Below are 16,589 nucleotides of genomic sequence, written 5' to 3' on the forward strand. Positions count from 1 at the left end.
ACCACAGCTGGTCCTGAGGTCAGCTCTGGCATCACTTGTCTGGTTTTGCTGCTTATCTGGGCCTAGAGCTGAAACACATCTGAGGCCTAGATGTATTTGATGCGAGTTAGAACCTCATTGTCTGGGAAGCTTAATGCTTAAGGGCTATTCTCTGGTCCCTTTGTTCCCCCTCTAGGCGGGTCTACTACATGACTAGGAACATGCCTAGAAAAGAAAGGTCCGGAGAGGGTCACACCCGCATGACTAGCAATATGCCAGGGGAAGAAAACAAAGTCCTTGTTTTCCTAGTTTTGCCGGTTGCTAAGCACCTGGGGCTTTCTTCCTGGTGACCTTCTACACCTGGCCGATGGTCCTTGCCACAAGACTAGACCTAGGAGTGAAAAGGAGAGAATTTCAAATGTGCTTTTCAAGCTGTAACTGATTTTCCCAGTTGTGAACTACTTGATACTATCCCTTTTCTTTTAACTGAAAAGATCTTTCTGAATTGCAAATTTGGAAAGTGTTTTCTTCATCTACACAAAAGGGTTTGAAGAGTGTCTTGTGGGCTCTTCGCTGTGACTGCGAGTAATGATTTTCAGACATCTGTCTTTGGAGTTAGCTGGAACCCAGTTGCAAAACCTAAGACAGAAGAAGCAGAAGCCGATAATGTGAGACAGTGCTCAATCATTTCAATACGCACAATTAATCGTTCGTACACCCTTCTTAAATGCAGAGAGCTGGATGAGTGTCTGCAAGGAACACAGTGTGTAATTAAATGCCCCTGTTTTTTTGTCTTCGGTAAAATTTCATCAGTGTATAACATTTTGCTGTTATTCTGTGCAATTACCTGTTCCCTCTCCACCTCCTTCTCCCCCTTTTAGAATCCTTAAAGTCTGAGAATTTTTTCAATGATCTAACTTTTGTTACTGTAAAAACCATTGAAACCTGTAAAGAATTTTTGTGAGTTTATTTGAGCCAAACTGTTGACATATGCCGGGAAGCAGAACTTCAACGAATTGAGATAATGCTCCGGAGAATGGCGGGGTTACATTTGCATTTATACATTTTTGCAATCAAAGGAGGGACGTAGGTGAGTTACATGAAATTCATTGGTGATAGATTAAGGAGGAGGGATAAAGCAAAGCAGGGGAAACCCCAGGGATGGGATAAAAAGTAAAATGATGGACACTTACTTAGGTGGGTGCAGGATCAATTAACATAATGAAGGAATTTGTGGTATCTGTCCTGGCACCCAGCACATTTGGTTGTGCCCCAGGGGCTCCAGAAAAAGGGAAGTTACAAATTACCCAGACATTTCAAGGTTATGTTATCATAGATGCAAAAAGACAGATAGGCTCAGTTAAGGTAAAGGTTGACCTTGTCAGTGAAGATACTGGCCTAGTACGTAACTGCCTACCATAACTGCTATTAGTTAAAGTTTAATTTCAGACCATCCTTTGTGATTACTTTAGGTCTCTGAGTTTGCAAGACTGCCATGCAGGCCTCCCCTGAGCTGGTCAGGTCAGCATGTGGCCCCTTTTGTTCACACTTTAAAGTGTTTTCTTATTTTTAAGGACAGAGAATAGTCAGTATTTTATACTTTTTCAAAAAATATGGATGTCGATATGGACTGGAGCTCCCACATCCATCCATGTTTTTGGAATTTTTGTGAAAAGCACTGTCTAGGGCGGCACTCTAAGCATTGAATTCCAAAATAAATGTCAATACCAACCTAGTAATACGTTTTCAGAAGTACGTTTTATAGAACAAACCAACTTTGTGGTGGTTTATGAACAAAGAATTCAAATATTCCTTGACTGTCCCATTCATCTCTCCCCCCCTCGCTCCCTCCCGTCTAGTTTTCTGTCATTGCCCCCAGCAGCCGGTTCTCCTCGCCCCTTTGTCGCGTCCTCAGGCATCCCTGGCCTTCCCTCCACGGGACTGTCCCGTCCGGGGCAGCCGGGCGGCAGGAGGAGCTGGGATTGGCCCGGAGCCAGGAGGCGGGAGGAGGCGGCCGACACCCCCGCCGCAGTTCAGAGCGGAGATAAACCAGCCCCCAAGGTCACCGGGAGGGGAGCTGCTGCCGGGAACCGAGGCGCCTCCTTCCAGCGGGCGCCGCGCTGACTTGGGAGCAGGTCGCCCGGACCCGGAGTGTCCGAGGGAGTTCGGAGCCCGGACCCGGAGTGTCCGAGGGGAGTTCGGAGCGCGGCGAAGGCGGGGTCCCACGGGCTCGGGGTCACACGCGGGACGGTGCCGTGGTCCCGGAACCCTCCTCGGATTCTGACGCGTCTGGACAGAAGCCTCTGATTTCTCAGCGGTCGCCACCCCCGTTCCTCCAGGTTCCAATTCAGCCTCCAGGTCGCAGTCGCTGGAAGAACTGCTCGGAGGAGAGCACTGGCTCCCGGACTCCCTCCTCTGAGGGGGGCTGGTGTAGGGTCCGCCGCGGAGGAGCGGGCCGGGAAGGGCGGGAGGACCCGCCGTCGGGCCGCCCGGGCGAGGGCCTGGGGCTGCACCCCTAGACTCCGGGGCCCCTGGCGGCTGCCTGCGTTCATTTCGCCAGAATCCAGCGCTCTCTACCCAGCCACCAGGTGTCTCAAGCCTTATTCCCGGTATCCCCTCTGTGCAAACTTCTCTCTGCAAACTTCTAACTCTGTTTCAGAAGCTCCGTGCCCCCCGCCGAGCCCCCCGCCCCCCCCCCCCCCCCAAAGGCTGGTAAGAACTGCGGGTACCAGTCCTGAGCGCCGAGGACTGGCCTGGAAGAGAAGGACACCGTCAGGGCTGGGATCAGAGCGGCCTCCTGGCCCCGCGGCCCCCATGCTCCTGCCATGGATCTCAGGACTAGGGGCGGGAATGGCCCTCCTGCACTTGCTGCAGAAACTCCTGTTCCCTTACTTCTGGAAGGACTTGTGGTTCCTGCTGAAGGTGATACGCTGTGGAGTTCGGATAGAGCTGTACCGTCGGAAAGGGGAGCTGGTCACTGTCCTGGATAAATTTCTGAGCCGTGCCCAGAAGCAGCCCCGGAAGCCCTTCATCGTGTATGAGGGGGACATCTATACCTACGAGGATGTGGACAGAAGGAGCAGCAGAGTGGCCCGTGCCTTCCTGAACCATTCGGCGCTGGAGAAGGGGGACACCGTAGCGCTGCTGATGAGCAATGAGCCCGACTTTGTCCACGTGTGGTTTGGCCTGGCCAAGCTGGGCTGCGTGGTGGCCTTCCTCAACTGCAACATCCGGTCCACCTCCCTCCTGCACTGCATCCGCAGCTGTGAGCCGCGGGCCCTGGTGGTGGGCGCAGGTAGAGTATGGGGTGTCCTCTGCTGCAGCATGGCAGCCCTCCCTGTCCTCCACGCCTTCCCCCTTTTTCTGTTAGAACAGTGCACAACTAATACTTGGGTGTGTGATGAAGTTGGCATGTTACAGAGGAATTTTACAATTCTACCACTGGTGGCTTAATACCCTCCTCTCCCACCTACTCTGTTGTAGCTTAGGAAATATCCAGACAGTTTCAAAAAACTTATGAAATCTCTGCTTCTATTTTGCGAAGAGGGCAATTTTACTGCTATTTAGTATAGATTCATTGAGTGCAAAAGCACAGAGACTTAGAACTCAGTCAGTTCTAGATTTGATCAGATCTGAAAAAAAGTATTTGATGAGTAGGAAAGATACCTTTATTTCATTGTGGAATACCTACCTGCCTCTAATAGTAACATTGTCAAGGTTGACTATATTCACAGAACAAATATTTTTAATCTGAATTCCTATCTTCATGTGTACTTTTATTTTACACTGCCTGCAAGCTAGGATTTGCCTAGCAAGGTTGGCACCCACCTGCCAGCCAGTGGGCGGTTTCTTGGCAGACTCTAAGACCTCTGTCTCTCTTCCCCTGCCCCCATCTGTATATCACTTCTTTTTCTTTTCTTTTCTTTCTTTTTTTTTTTTAGAAAAATGGCAAGCACAATTTTTTTTATTGAATTTATTGGGGCAACATTGGTTAATAAAATTATATAGATTTCGGGTGTACAGGTCTATAATACATCATCTGTATGTTGTATTATGTGTTCACCACCCGAAATCAAGTTTCCTCCCATCACCATTTATTTCCCCACCCCTTTATTCTCTTCTACCTCCCCCACCTCCATTTCCCTCTGTTAATAATCGTACTATTATCTGTGACTGTGAGTTTTTGTTTGTTTGTTTAACCCCTTAATCTTTTTCATCCAGCCCTGAAACTCCCCTGCCCTCTGACAGCTGTCAGTTTGTTCTTTATCTATGAGTCTTTTTCTATTTGTTACTTTATTCTGTTCATTAGATTCCACATATGAGTGAAATCATATGGTCCTTGTCTTTCTCTGGCTTCTTTCACTTAGCCTATAATTCTCTCCAGGTCCATCCATGCAGTCGCAAAGGGTTAGATTTCCTTCTTTTTTACAACCGAATTGTATTCCATTGTGTAAATGTACCACAGCTTGCTTGCTTGCTTTCAGTAAGTTCTAACCTTCTTAACCCTCCCTTTGGATTCAGGCTTTGGATATACATGTTGACACTGATCTAAGAAGAAAAGTCTTGGTTAAGTGCCTAATTACTAAAGATGGGTTGCATGACAAAGTAAAATCAAACTATGAAAAATGATATTTATTCTCTGAACTGTAGCAATAAGTAGTATAAATGAGTCACACAATTTTGATAACATGGTGAAACATTTACCGCTTGTGCAGGGGCAAGTGATAATGGGAGTGAAGCAGGAAAAAGAAATCACAGTTCATCTCTGGATATACTCTGATGTATTCCACTTCCCATATTATTGATCATTCTAATCTATATTGCAGGTTCTGGAGCAAATCTAAACCTCAAATTATGCTAAAAATTGATAAAGCCATAAATTCTCTTTAGAAAAGCAAGACAGTATCTCTGAAAAGATTTCTGAAGCCATGATGTTAAGGCCAACCTGAGAAATATCTCACAGCAACCCCTGAGGGCCTTTTAACATGCATAGGCCTGGTTAACTCTCAAAGTAGAATATTCAAGCTTTGCTGTTGACTGGGTTGTTGCTTAATTAGGACCAATTAATTTTTCAGTCTTACTTGTGCTTGCTTTTCTTTTGCTTGCCAATAACTGATTTCATTTTTTAGATATCAAAGCCACTTTGGGATGCTGGAGTTTTAAGAAAGAACCATTTAGTTAATTTGTTCAGTAAGAAGGTAGCTGGAGAAATCAACCTTAAATCTTACTAACAGTTCTTTTTAGCATACCTTCAAAATATATAAATTAAAAGTTTTTCAAAGATGGGACAATTCTATTTTGATTAATTACACAATATTTTTTGTAAGACATAGCTTAGATTACAGTCACTTTCTGTATTTGAAGCTCTTACCCTAAAAATACTGTATTCTTAGCATCTTCAGTGTAATCAGTGAACAATGTATACATATAGATTTTAGAATAAATTTCAGCAGTCTTAGATTATCATTGGATATTTCTGATGGAGATATACAGTTAAATCATTAAATCTCCAGGGAGAGTAAGTATATGGAGGTAGATAGACCAATCAAGTGGTTTAGACAGAGATAAGCCCGACTTGGATTTCATTTATGGTCTGTCACTTCTTAGCTGTTGTGAGTAAAGATAAGATTAGCTGCCCTGGCCCTAGCCAGTTTGCTCAGTGGATAGAGCATCGGCCTCAGGACTGAAAGGTCCTGGGTTTGATTTCGGTCAAGGCACATACCTGTGCAGGAGGCAGCCGGTCAATGATTCTCTCTCATCATTGATGTTTCTATCTCTCCCTCTCCCTTCCTCTCTGAAATCAATAAAAAAATATGTATATTTTTTAAAAAGATTGGCTGCCCTGGGCTCATTTGCTTAGTTGATGGTGATAATACTATCTACTTCACAGTGTAATTCTGAAAAGTAAATGACATAGTTTTTGTGAAGTGGCTAGCCGAGTGCCTGGTATGTACTAACTAGATCAGTGAATTGAAATAATTGCTGTTATTAATATGGAGTCATCCAAGCTTTTGATAAGGGATCTCATTTGGATTTTGCTGCTACAACCTAATCTGGTGTTAGCTATAAGAAAGACTAGTAAGGAATTTGTTTGGAATAAGACCTTAAACACTTTACTTTGGCATGTTTTAGCAAAATTTTATTTTTCAGAAGTATTATAGAACCAGTTTCAAAAAGGTTTAACAGACAAGCCAGGTAATGTTCATGGTGATAGGTGAAGTTTCAGTCATGGCAGGTGTCTAGTAATTCTATCTCCAGGAACAAGCCAAAGGAAAAGGCTTGTTCAGTTACCAAATAGATAGCAGAGGGCCAATTTATTAAGAAAAATTGTAAGTAAAAAAGTTACTGAATGTTCATATGTACCTCAAAGTTCTTTGTTGGGTCTTTCATTCATCCAGGCAATGAATATATGTTAAGCCTCTGTTTGGGCTAAATTCTGAAAATGTATTTACTTCTGTTGTTATTATCATTAACAAAAATATCAACTGTTGGCATGTACTCAAGGCTGATTCTGTAAAAGGCACTCTCAGTGATTCTGTGAGGCAGATGCAGGAGTATATTTGGGAGATGGAGAGGGAAAGAAATTCACCTAGGTGACTAAGATGACACAACTTAGTAAGTTTCAGAGCAAATACTCAAAACCTGGTCTCCAATGTAAGATCTGCTGTCTGTATAGTCCAAAGGTTTCTATGGCTGTCAATCCCCTTAGGATATAACTATGAAAAATATGTTCATTCCATTTATGTAAAAATAGTAAAGCAAAAGTTGCAAATATTAAGACATCAAGTTTTTAATACACAGATAACTAGAAAACAATCAAATGTTTATAAAATTAGTATTCCTTTCTTTTCATAGAAGACTCAAAAATACTTGCAAAAAAAGTTTTATATCTGTGTAATTTGGTTTAGAAGATGTGTCAAGTAGCATTTCAAATTTCCCTGCAAAATTTCAGTATTTATAGAAAATTAAATAGTTTTCAATTAAACCTACTCCTTTCCCCCAATATTTCAACTCTGATTATTATTGCTAGTAATGCCTGCTGCCAAGGTTGTCATCTACCTATATATTCTTTTTTCTTTACTTAGAACCAACAGGAAATGTTGCAATGCTAGTATATCACTTGAAAAAGTACATGTAATTATATTCTTTGATATACTTAGCAACAATGGTAATAATTATCTCTTTCATTTTAAAGCAGTTTATAAATTTCAGTGTTTTCCCATGTATTATCTATGTGATCCTCACCACAGCCATATCCTCATCTTAAAGATGAGGAAGGCAGTTACAGTGAGCAAGTGATCTCCTCCAGCTCAGACACGTAGGAGAGGCAGTGCGGGGATGGAGCCCAGGTTTTCTGATGCTAAATCATAAAAGCTTGTTGGGTGCACATTTGTCCTCCTTTCTGCTCCTTTTTATCCCCTCATCTCCATCTTTTTCCTTCCTCTCCCCTTTCCTTACTACCACCCTCACACTGTTCCTTTTCCTTCCCCCTCTCTCACCTTCCATCTGTCCATCTGCTTTCTTTCAGCACCTTTTACACCTCAGCTATGGTATGATTCACAGCAAAGCAATGCAATGGTAAAATTTTATTAGCCAATTTACAAATAGATATTTGTGTGGCTTTGGGGACTAGGCCAAGAACGGCAATGTAACCTCTTGGAGCTGAGAAAGTTTGTTTTGTTCACTGATACAGTCTCAGAATTTAGCACAAAGGAGATGCTCAACAAATATTCATTGCCTGGATGAGTGAAAGACCTAACAAAAAACTTTGAGGTACATATGAGCATTCAGTAACTTTTTTACTTACAAATTTTTGCCAATAAATTGTTCCTCTACCATCTGTTTGGTAACTGATTTTGAGAATAGATGTATCAATGGGATTTCTTTGTTGTGTTATTTTATATCAGTGTTGCTAAGTGCTAAAAGTACAGTGTTTTAGACACACCAAGCATCCACAAGATTTCAGATGTACTTGCAGGTATATGTATTTGTCTCTCCTTTGTAAATAGACCACATATTAAGTCATTATAATTATATGTAACTAAGAAATTATATTCACATTACCCTGAAGTCTTTTACTTTAGATTCAATAGTATTTTGTGTCTTTCCATGTTTAGAAGGGTTTTAGATTTCTGTTCACAAGAAGTGAAAATCCTGTGTCAGCTCAATAAACTTAAAATAATGCACGAAGCCCTGCCCTTTAGTTTTTGTGAACTGTTGCATTCAGAATGTGCAGGACAAATGTTCCAGTTAACAATCGAGCCATTGTAATTCTCTAAATGACTTTTAACGATAAAGTCATCTGTCTTTAAAGACCAAGAGGATGAGTTAGAGGAAAAATAAAGACCCTTTAAATTTTGTAGAGAGTAATATACATTCAGATAGATAAAATGGCCTGTGTGAACTTATATTTTTTTTTATCCATGTACTATGATATCCTGACATAAATCTATTTTAGTTTTCAGGGAATTTCTATACTTTTTCTCATACTTAGTAGAATGAATCATTGTTTTGCCTTTTTTTTTTTTTTTCTATTTTAGATTCAGCTAGGTCAAGAATTCCCTCCATTTCAAAAGAACACAACTGACTTTGATAGGAAGTTTAAGTGGCTTCATGGTTCACAAGCTGGCAGACAGTGTTCTAAGCACTGATGATGCACCATTTATTCTTTACTGACCATAGAGACACTTGCCCTGGTGTTCTTATTTGCAATATCTGCTGGCCTTGCATTTACTGTAAGCATGCGATGTTTGAGCACTGGCAGGAGCAAAAACAATTTAAAGGGAGGTTGTCTCCTCAGACAAGCTGTAAGGCTAAATGGGAGAAATACACATCTTGGGCTCAGACAAACACGGGCTTGAATCCTAACTCTGCCATTGGCTGACTGCTAGCACATGGCTGATGACCAGTGGATATCACTGGGTCTTGTGTGACTTAAATATACAAGACACCACAAAGTGCCAGAACCATAGTATATGTTCAGTAAATGGTTGCCATAATTATTTTTAATTGCATAGTGGCAGAGACATATATGCAGTCTTTGCTCCCGAGTCTCCTGGTATGGGAGTTGCTGTGGGCAGAAGGCTGTATGAAGGGAGATCCAGGCACGTGTCACATGACCCGAGTTAGCTGGTTTAAGCCAGTTCTGTCCTCCCCAGTAACAGTGTAGTCATATCTGCTTCCCAGCCCTCAGAGACCAGGCTGGAATGCTCTCAGACACAGGATAGGAGCCAGATGGTTATCTATTCTCTGGCCAACAAGAGGGGGATTCTTTCATTTATTACCAGAAGGCTTGTGGCAAATAGTCCTGTTGGGGTCTGAATCTTACAAAAATGCCATCTTGGAATTGCCTTTTTAAAAAGATACAATTTATGTACTAATTAATCTAATTGTGTCTAGAGATATTTTTTTATGGATTTCCTTTTCTAATTTTCACTACTTTGTCATAGAAAAATGGTAAACCAGACACATTATGTCATTGTGCTCCCATTTGAGTAATAATTATTCATTGGCAATCGATATATTGGAAATAATATCAAATGAAGTGTTTTACTTTTTATTTTCTTGTACACTTTTGCCTGTCTGTTCCCCCAAAAGATGTGGGGACAGCTGAGAGGAAAACACATAAACCCACTTACAAACTTATGTGCATGTATTCAGGGCGGTTAATAAAATTGTTTCAAGGAACAGTAAGTAATCACAACTGAAAGACGTGCTTCTGTGCACTTCCTGGAGTTATGATGATTGTTAATAGACTAATGTTTGTAAAAATAGCTGACATGTTACTTATGATGTGAGGCCTGAGGTAAGGTATTCGTATCTACATCACCATATGAATTTCTTTTGCTTACTTATGGGTCAGTTTTCTTAGAAACTGTAGCCTGCTCATGCATTCCATGAAAAACCTAAAGCGTTGCTCTAACTAATAGGATGATAGTTAAAAGTATGTGGTGAAATTGTAATTTCACTGTGGATTCTGTGTGAACATTGCTTTGCAATAATGGAAAACTCAAGTTGACCATTTGTAATTAAGTATCATATTAGTTTTATTTTTTTTAATATATTTTATTGACTTTTTTAGAGAGGAAGGGAGAGGGATAGAGAATCAGAAACATCTATGAGAGAGAAACATTGATCAGCTGCCTCCTGCACACCCCCCACTGGGGATGTACCCGCAACCAAGGTACATGCCCTTGACCGGAATCGAACCTGGGACCCTTCAGTTCGCAGGCCGACGCTCTATCCACTGAGCCAAACTGGTCAGGGCTCATATTAGTTTTATTAATGCATAAAGTTTTAAAGTTGAATTGTTTGGCAATGTGTTAAGAGCTACAAGCAATTCCTTTAAAAATATTAGCTTGTTTTATGTAGAATAGGGTAATTTGAAGAGTTTTTAATACAGTATGAGTAACTCACTGATTTTATAGCCTCCTAAATTTGAATAAGATATATAACAATAATATAGAAACAAGAAATTAATTTGTACAAAAAGTACTAGTGGATTGTAAGGAGAGACCTGGTTTTGTGCTGCAACCCCACCTAACATAGTGCCTTACAACGTGAGAAACAATGGAAGACCCTATTGCTTTGCAAAGAGAGATTGAGCCTTCTCCTGCAGTGTAGACTTTGTTAAAGGTCTCAGCTCTCTCATTTTCTTATGGTAGTTTACTTTCAAGACCTGCCGGTAGAGTGAGTCCCAGGAGCAGAGGTCAATTCTCTGATCAGATATCTACCAATATGCAGCCCCTATGGCGTATGTGGCCGGGGGCCATCAGCCAAAGCATGGAGGTGGGCACACATCATTCTTCCGAGGCGCTTACAGTTCTAGAGATTTCAACACTTCACTAGAGAATAAATCTTCATGAAACACAGCCACATTTCCTCGGAGTATTTTAAAAATACTACTTTTTGTCAAGACTTAATATTCAGAACTTAATTTCCAAATAACACTAAAACTTTTCTTCTTACTATGAAAGATTGAACAGTGGTAAGTAAATAATAATTCTTTATCCCCTGCATAATATTTCACGTTTTTATTTCAGTCTTCACTATTCTCACCCACATTTCCTGCCACTATGGAAGAAATGCTTTTGTTAGATGAAATTCTACTTGAAAATTCTAAAAGGCTCAGCTAGGTCAATTTACTTTTAACGTATGAAGGAAGTTAAATTGTATCTCCTCAGATTCTTAGGAATCTGCTTGCTTCCTTTTACCTGTAGAAGTCATCACTCTTTGTAAATGCTCACTGTTTCTTTAGACTACAATTCCAACAAAGATTTGGGGCCACAATTTAAATGAATCATAGTGTAACTCAATTTGCACTTATTTTGCCAACTTATATATACATATCATTCAGAACATATAGAAGCGTATGCTGCTAATTTACAATTCCAGGTGAGAGATTTGAAATTAAGATAATGAAATGAGTCAGTTCGGAGACCTGTCCTTACACAGGGCAAAGTGCCAGGGAGAGTGACTAAAACAAAATTTAGTACTAAAAGTTAAAAGAAAATAGGAAGTCTAGATTACTTGCTTGTCTTGCTTTTTCATTTATTTGGAACTTGTTCTTCCCCCAGCATTCCTTGTGATTTTTCACTTCTCTGTCTTAGCAGAGCAATCGGTATGTGGCAGCTTGCTGTGTATGCTCACTAGAACTGGATACTTTCTCTGGACTCTTACAGTTTCTTTTGTGTGGATTTGTTATAGATATAAACATTTTTAAAATTTCAAGTCCTGCCCTGGCCAGTGTGGGTCTGTGGTTAGCGTATCGACCCTAGAACCAAAGAGTCTTGGGTTCAATTCCTGGTCAAGGGCATGTACCTGGGTTGTGGATGCTTAGTGTGTCTAAAACACTGTACTTTTGGGGTGTCATGCTTCTAGCACTTAGCAACATTGATAAAAAATAACAAAGAAATTCCAATCATACATCTATTCTCAAAATCAGTTACCAAATACACAGTAGAGGTACAATTTATTAGCAAAAATTTGTAAGTGAAAATGTTACTGAATGGGCATAGTACTTCAAAGTTTTTTGTTAGGTCTTTCACTCATCCAGGCAATGAATATTTGTTGAGCATCTCCTTTGTGCTAAATTCTGAGACTGTATCAGTGAACAAAACAAACTTTCTCAGCTCCAAGAGGTTACATTGCCGTTCTTGGCCTAGTCCCCAAAGCCACACAAATATCTATTTGTAAATTGGCTAATAAAATTTTACCATTGCATTGCTTTGCTGTGAATCATACCATAGCTGAGGTGTAAAAGGTGCTGAAAGAAAGCAGATGGACAGATGGAAGGTGAGAGAGGGGGAAGGAAAAGGAACAGTGTGAGGGCGGCAGTAAGGAAAGGGGAGAGGAAGGAAAAGATGGAGATGAGGGGATAAAAAAGAGCAGAAAGGAGGACAAATGTGCACCCAACAAGCTTTTATGATTTAGCATCAGAAAACCTGGGCTCCATCCCCGCACTGCCTCTCCTACGTGTCTGAGCTGGAGGAGATTACTTGCTCACTGTAACTGCCTTCCTCATCTTTAAGATGAGGATATGGCTGCGGTGAGTATCACATAGATAACACATGGGAAAACACTGAAATGTATAAACTTCTTTAAAATGAAAGAGATTATATATATATATATATATATATATATATATATATATATAAATATCCAAGAATGTAATTACGTATACTTTTCAAATGATATACAAGCATCGCAACATTTCCTGTTTGCTCTAAGTTAAGAAAAAAGAACATATAGTGGGGCACATGTGGGAGGCTACCAGTCCATGTGTCTCTCTCACAGTGGTCTCTCTCTCTCTCTCTCTCTCTCTCTCTCTCCCTTTTCCCCTCTCCCTCCCTTCCACTCTCTCTGAAAAGCAATGGAGAAAATATCCTCGGGAGATAAAAAAAAAAAAATTCAAGTCCCAATCTGCCTACCACCTATGACATATCAGCTCCTTACCGTTTTCTGTGTTTCCCTCATTTTCTTGCAGATTTTATTTGTGAACTGCCTTGTCCCATTTGACATATTTCTGTTGCTGCCTCTTTGGGATCAATCTGGATTATAGATTTTGAGGAAGGAAATCATGAGTTTTTTGCAAATGTCTTGTATTATAGTAGAACTAAACAGTGGCTGACAGATGGCTTTTTTACATAACTGGATAGTGATCCACGTTTCCAGGAAAATGTTTAACGCAGGACGCTGATTCAGCTTCAAAGCAGAATGTAGCTTGTGATTATTTTCAAAGTTTTGTTAAAACATTAGAATAGCCCTGGCCGGATTGGCTCAGTGGATAGAGCGTTAGCCTACAGACTGAAGGGTCCCAGGTCCGATTCTGGTCAAGGGCACGTGCCTGGTTGTTGGCTCAATCCCCAGTAGGGGGCGTGCAGGAGGCAGCCAATCAATGATTCTCTCTTGTCATTGATGTTTCTATCTCTCTCTCTCTCCCTCTCCCTTCCTCTCTGAAATCAATAAAAATATATGTTTAAAACAAAAAACATTGGAATAAATATAATTGCTTAGGTGGAAAGGTCCATATTTGCATGCACTTGAGCATTCTGACCAGGGCATTTTTACATCTCTAAATCTCCTCACTTACCTTTGGGCTCTGAAATGGTCTCTAACTCATAATGATCTTGTGATTCCATAGCGATCAGGGGGTTCTCCCAAATGTATTTCATTATGGTTGAACTACACAGTGACAGGCAGATGGCTTTTCGGAGCTACTGAGTTGTATTTCAAGGACAATGTTTAATGCAGTGTCCTGAATTTAGATTTAAAGCAGAGTTTAAAAATAGTTTTATTGAAGCCCTGGCCGGTGTTGCTCAGTTGGTTGGAGTGTTGTCCTGTACACCAAAAGGTGGCGGGTTCAACTCCCGGTCAGGGCACATACCCAGGTTGGGGGTTCGATGCCTGGTCGGAGTGTATGTAGACAGCAACCAGTTGATGTCTTTCTCTCTCTCCCTTTCTTTTTCTAAAAAATCAATTAAAAATTAATAAAATAAAATCACCCAGTCAGTAAAAAGTGGAGCTGGGATCCAATCCAGGGTTGTCTAACCCCAAATGTTGTCCCCTTTCTAAAAAAATATATACATTTCTTTTAATTGGGAAAAAAAACATAGTCTGGATAATGGCTTCTTCAAAAATCAATTTGAATTGGCCTATTTGTGTTGATTCAATTAAATGATGGCTAGATTTACCTTTCAGGTGATTCTGTTGAAACAGAATAATAAAATGACTTTGATGTTACTTATCCAACATGAAAATGAAATTAGCATTGTATTTACATGTTATTTCTATTCCAACACGCCACAGAAAACCCAAGGTGGATGGTTTGAGATTTCTGTTTTGTTTACCTATTCCTAATCCTTTGGTTTTTAGATTTGCTTGAAGCTGTCGAAGAAATCCTCCCCAGCCTCCCAGAAGACATCAGTGTTTGGGCGGTAAGAGATTCTGTTCCACGAGGTGTAATTTCACTCAAAGAAAAACTGAGCACAGCATCTGACAAGCCGGTGCCACGCAGCCACCATGTTGCCTCGAACCTGAAGACTCCATCTCTTTACATTTTCACCTCCGGAACAACAGGTATGACTCATTTTTGCCTTAATACCCAAAAAGAAAGCAACAGTGTTGGGCAAATTTCTGCCATGAGTAATGGCATTAATTTTAACTCGGTCTGACTTTAATTTGGCAAGTCACCACGTTCACTTTTGATAGCACCAAGGACAAAGGACTGTCCCTAGAGTTGACCAGCTTCTTTGGCAAGATCTTTGCTAGCTTCTCTGTTCCTCAGACCCCTGGTATATAAAATGAAGAGATTCATTTAAATAGTTTCTCATCATCCTGCGGGATTAAACAAATCCCTTAGTCTACTTTAAAACAGTTTTATATATTCTTGTTTAAAATGTTAAATCCTTAAAACAATTCAGCTGTTGCTGCAATTTAAGCTCCTGTAGCTGGTTCTGCTGACTCTCCTAAGGGTGACTGGAACATGTGACAAACAGGAAGTCTTGAAGGTATTGCAGGTTTGGGAGAAGATACAAAACAGAATCAAGTAACTAAACTTTCCCTTCTTTAGGTAAACAATAATAACATACACACCCAAAAAAATAATAATAATTAAACAGCTTCTTAAGAATTCAAAAGAAAGTTAAACTTAATTGATTCTTAGGAAAAAACCAAATGGTATCTCATAGGCTAAAGAAGCTTTTGTAATTAGTTTGAAGATGACTGGGGGTTTGAATGAGACATATTAAAAATATTCTGTTACTAATTTCTTGTGCACAGGTAGCATTGGAAGCAAAACTATAATTGCATAAGTTTTTTTTACTTTTTTCTTTTTTTTTCTTCTTTCCCTCCCTCCCTTTTCTTCATTCCTTCCTTTTTTTTCCTACATTTTATTTTATTTATTTTATTTTATTTCTACTTGGAACCTAACAATGATCTCTTTTAAGTTAGAGGGTAAACTATATTTTTTACTATGTTTACAAGCTTTGATAAATGAACTGGAAAATGCTAGTATGTACCAACTTGTCAGCATAAATTCACTCTGATTTGGACTTTGAAAGAGAGAATGAAATTCTAGAAATGATCAACTTTGAAAAATTCCTGAAGAAGATTATTAACTGGTTTATCTTTATGACCGTTTTCTTGTGAAAAATAGGAAGTGACTCTGGCCTTTAAAACAATCTTCGCCACTGCTCCTCCTCTGCAGCCTCCTCCCCAGCCCAAAGGGAACAGGCTGGGGCAGACCATCACAGCTTTTGCTCTTCAGGATTAAAACCAGAGTGGTTCATACATTTGCACAACAGGCTGAAAGCAAAGGCATTACTACTTTTTCATATGATATTTATTTGTATTGAAATTATATAGCACAGCCCTAACCGGTTTGGCTCCATGGATAGAGCGTCGGCCTGCAGACTGAGGGGTCCCAGGTTCAATTCCGGTCAAGGGCATGTACCTTGGTTGTGGGCACATCCCCAGTGGGGGGTGTGTAGGAGGCGGCTGATCGATGTTTCTCTCTCATCGATGTTTCTGGCTCTCTATTCCTCTCCCTTCCTCTCTGTAAAAAAATCAATAAAATATATTTTTTAAAAAGAAATTATATAGTACAGAGGTGAAAATTTTAGAAGTTTTAGAGTCTCCTTCACCAAACCGACTACACTGAGTACTTTTGTATCTTTCTTTTTATAAACACCTCCATATGTCTAAATAGAATCAGTATCTTACTAGACACATAAATAGATACATACTAAAAAGCATCTACTGATTGTCCACATAGGAGGATGAGGGTTTTGTCTTCTTTTACCACCACTCTCTTCCTCCACTGATTTCTTTCTCTCTTGTGCAGGCACTTTCTCTTCCCAGCATCACACTAGTATTGTTTCACCATAAATTTTGACTTGATTAGTATTAGTATCATAACTTACTAAACACTATTTCTAGCTGAGCTCTACAGTGTAGCATAAGTATAATTCTTTTCTTTCACATAAAACTCCCTCCAACCTGAAATTAGTCGCTGTTTTTGTTTGCTAGCCTGGTTTCCTATACACATACTAGAGGCCCAGTGCACAAATCTGTGCACTCGGGGAAGGGGGTCCCTCAGCCCAGCCTGCGCC

At 40.3% G+C, this 16,589-nt stretch overlaps 1 protein-coding gene across 1 annotated transcript in view; it reads left to right on the forward strand.

The window, feature by feature from the left end:
• The first annotated feature begins 2,113 nt into the window (after positions 1 to 2,113).
• SLC27A6 (solute carrier family 27 member 6) overlaps positions 2,114 to 16,589 on the forward strand; it is a 54,884-nt gene continuing 40,408 nt past the window's right edge. The window contains exons 1-2 of the mRNA XM_070411500.1: positions 2,114 to 3,274; positions 14,353 to 14,556. Of these exons, the coding sequence (XP_070267601.1) occupies positions 2,794 to 3,274; positions 14,353 to 14,556 (685 nt within the window). The 5' untranslated portion in view covers positions 2,114 to 2,793. The remainder of the gene's footprint in view (positions 3,275 to 14,352; positions 14,557 to 16,589) is intronic.

This window comes from Myotis yumanensis, unplaced genomic scaffold (genome assembly GCF_028538775.1).
Source record: "Myotis yumanensis isolate MYYU_CA2020_CCGP unplaced genomic scaffold, mMyoYum1.0.hap1 SCAF_4, whole genome shotgun sequence".
In the NCBI taxonomy this organism is placed as follows: domain Eukaryota; kingdom Metazoa; phylum Chordata; class Mammalia; order Chiroptera; family Vespertilionidae; genus Myotis; species Myotis yumanensis.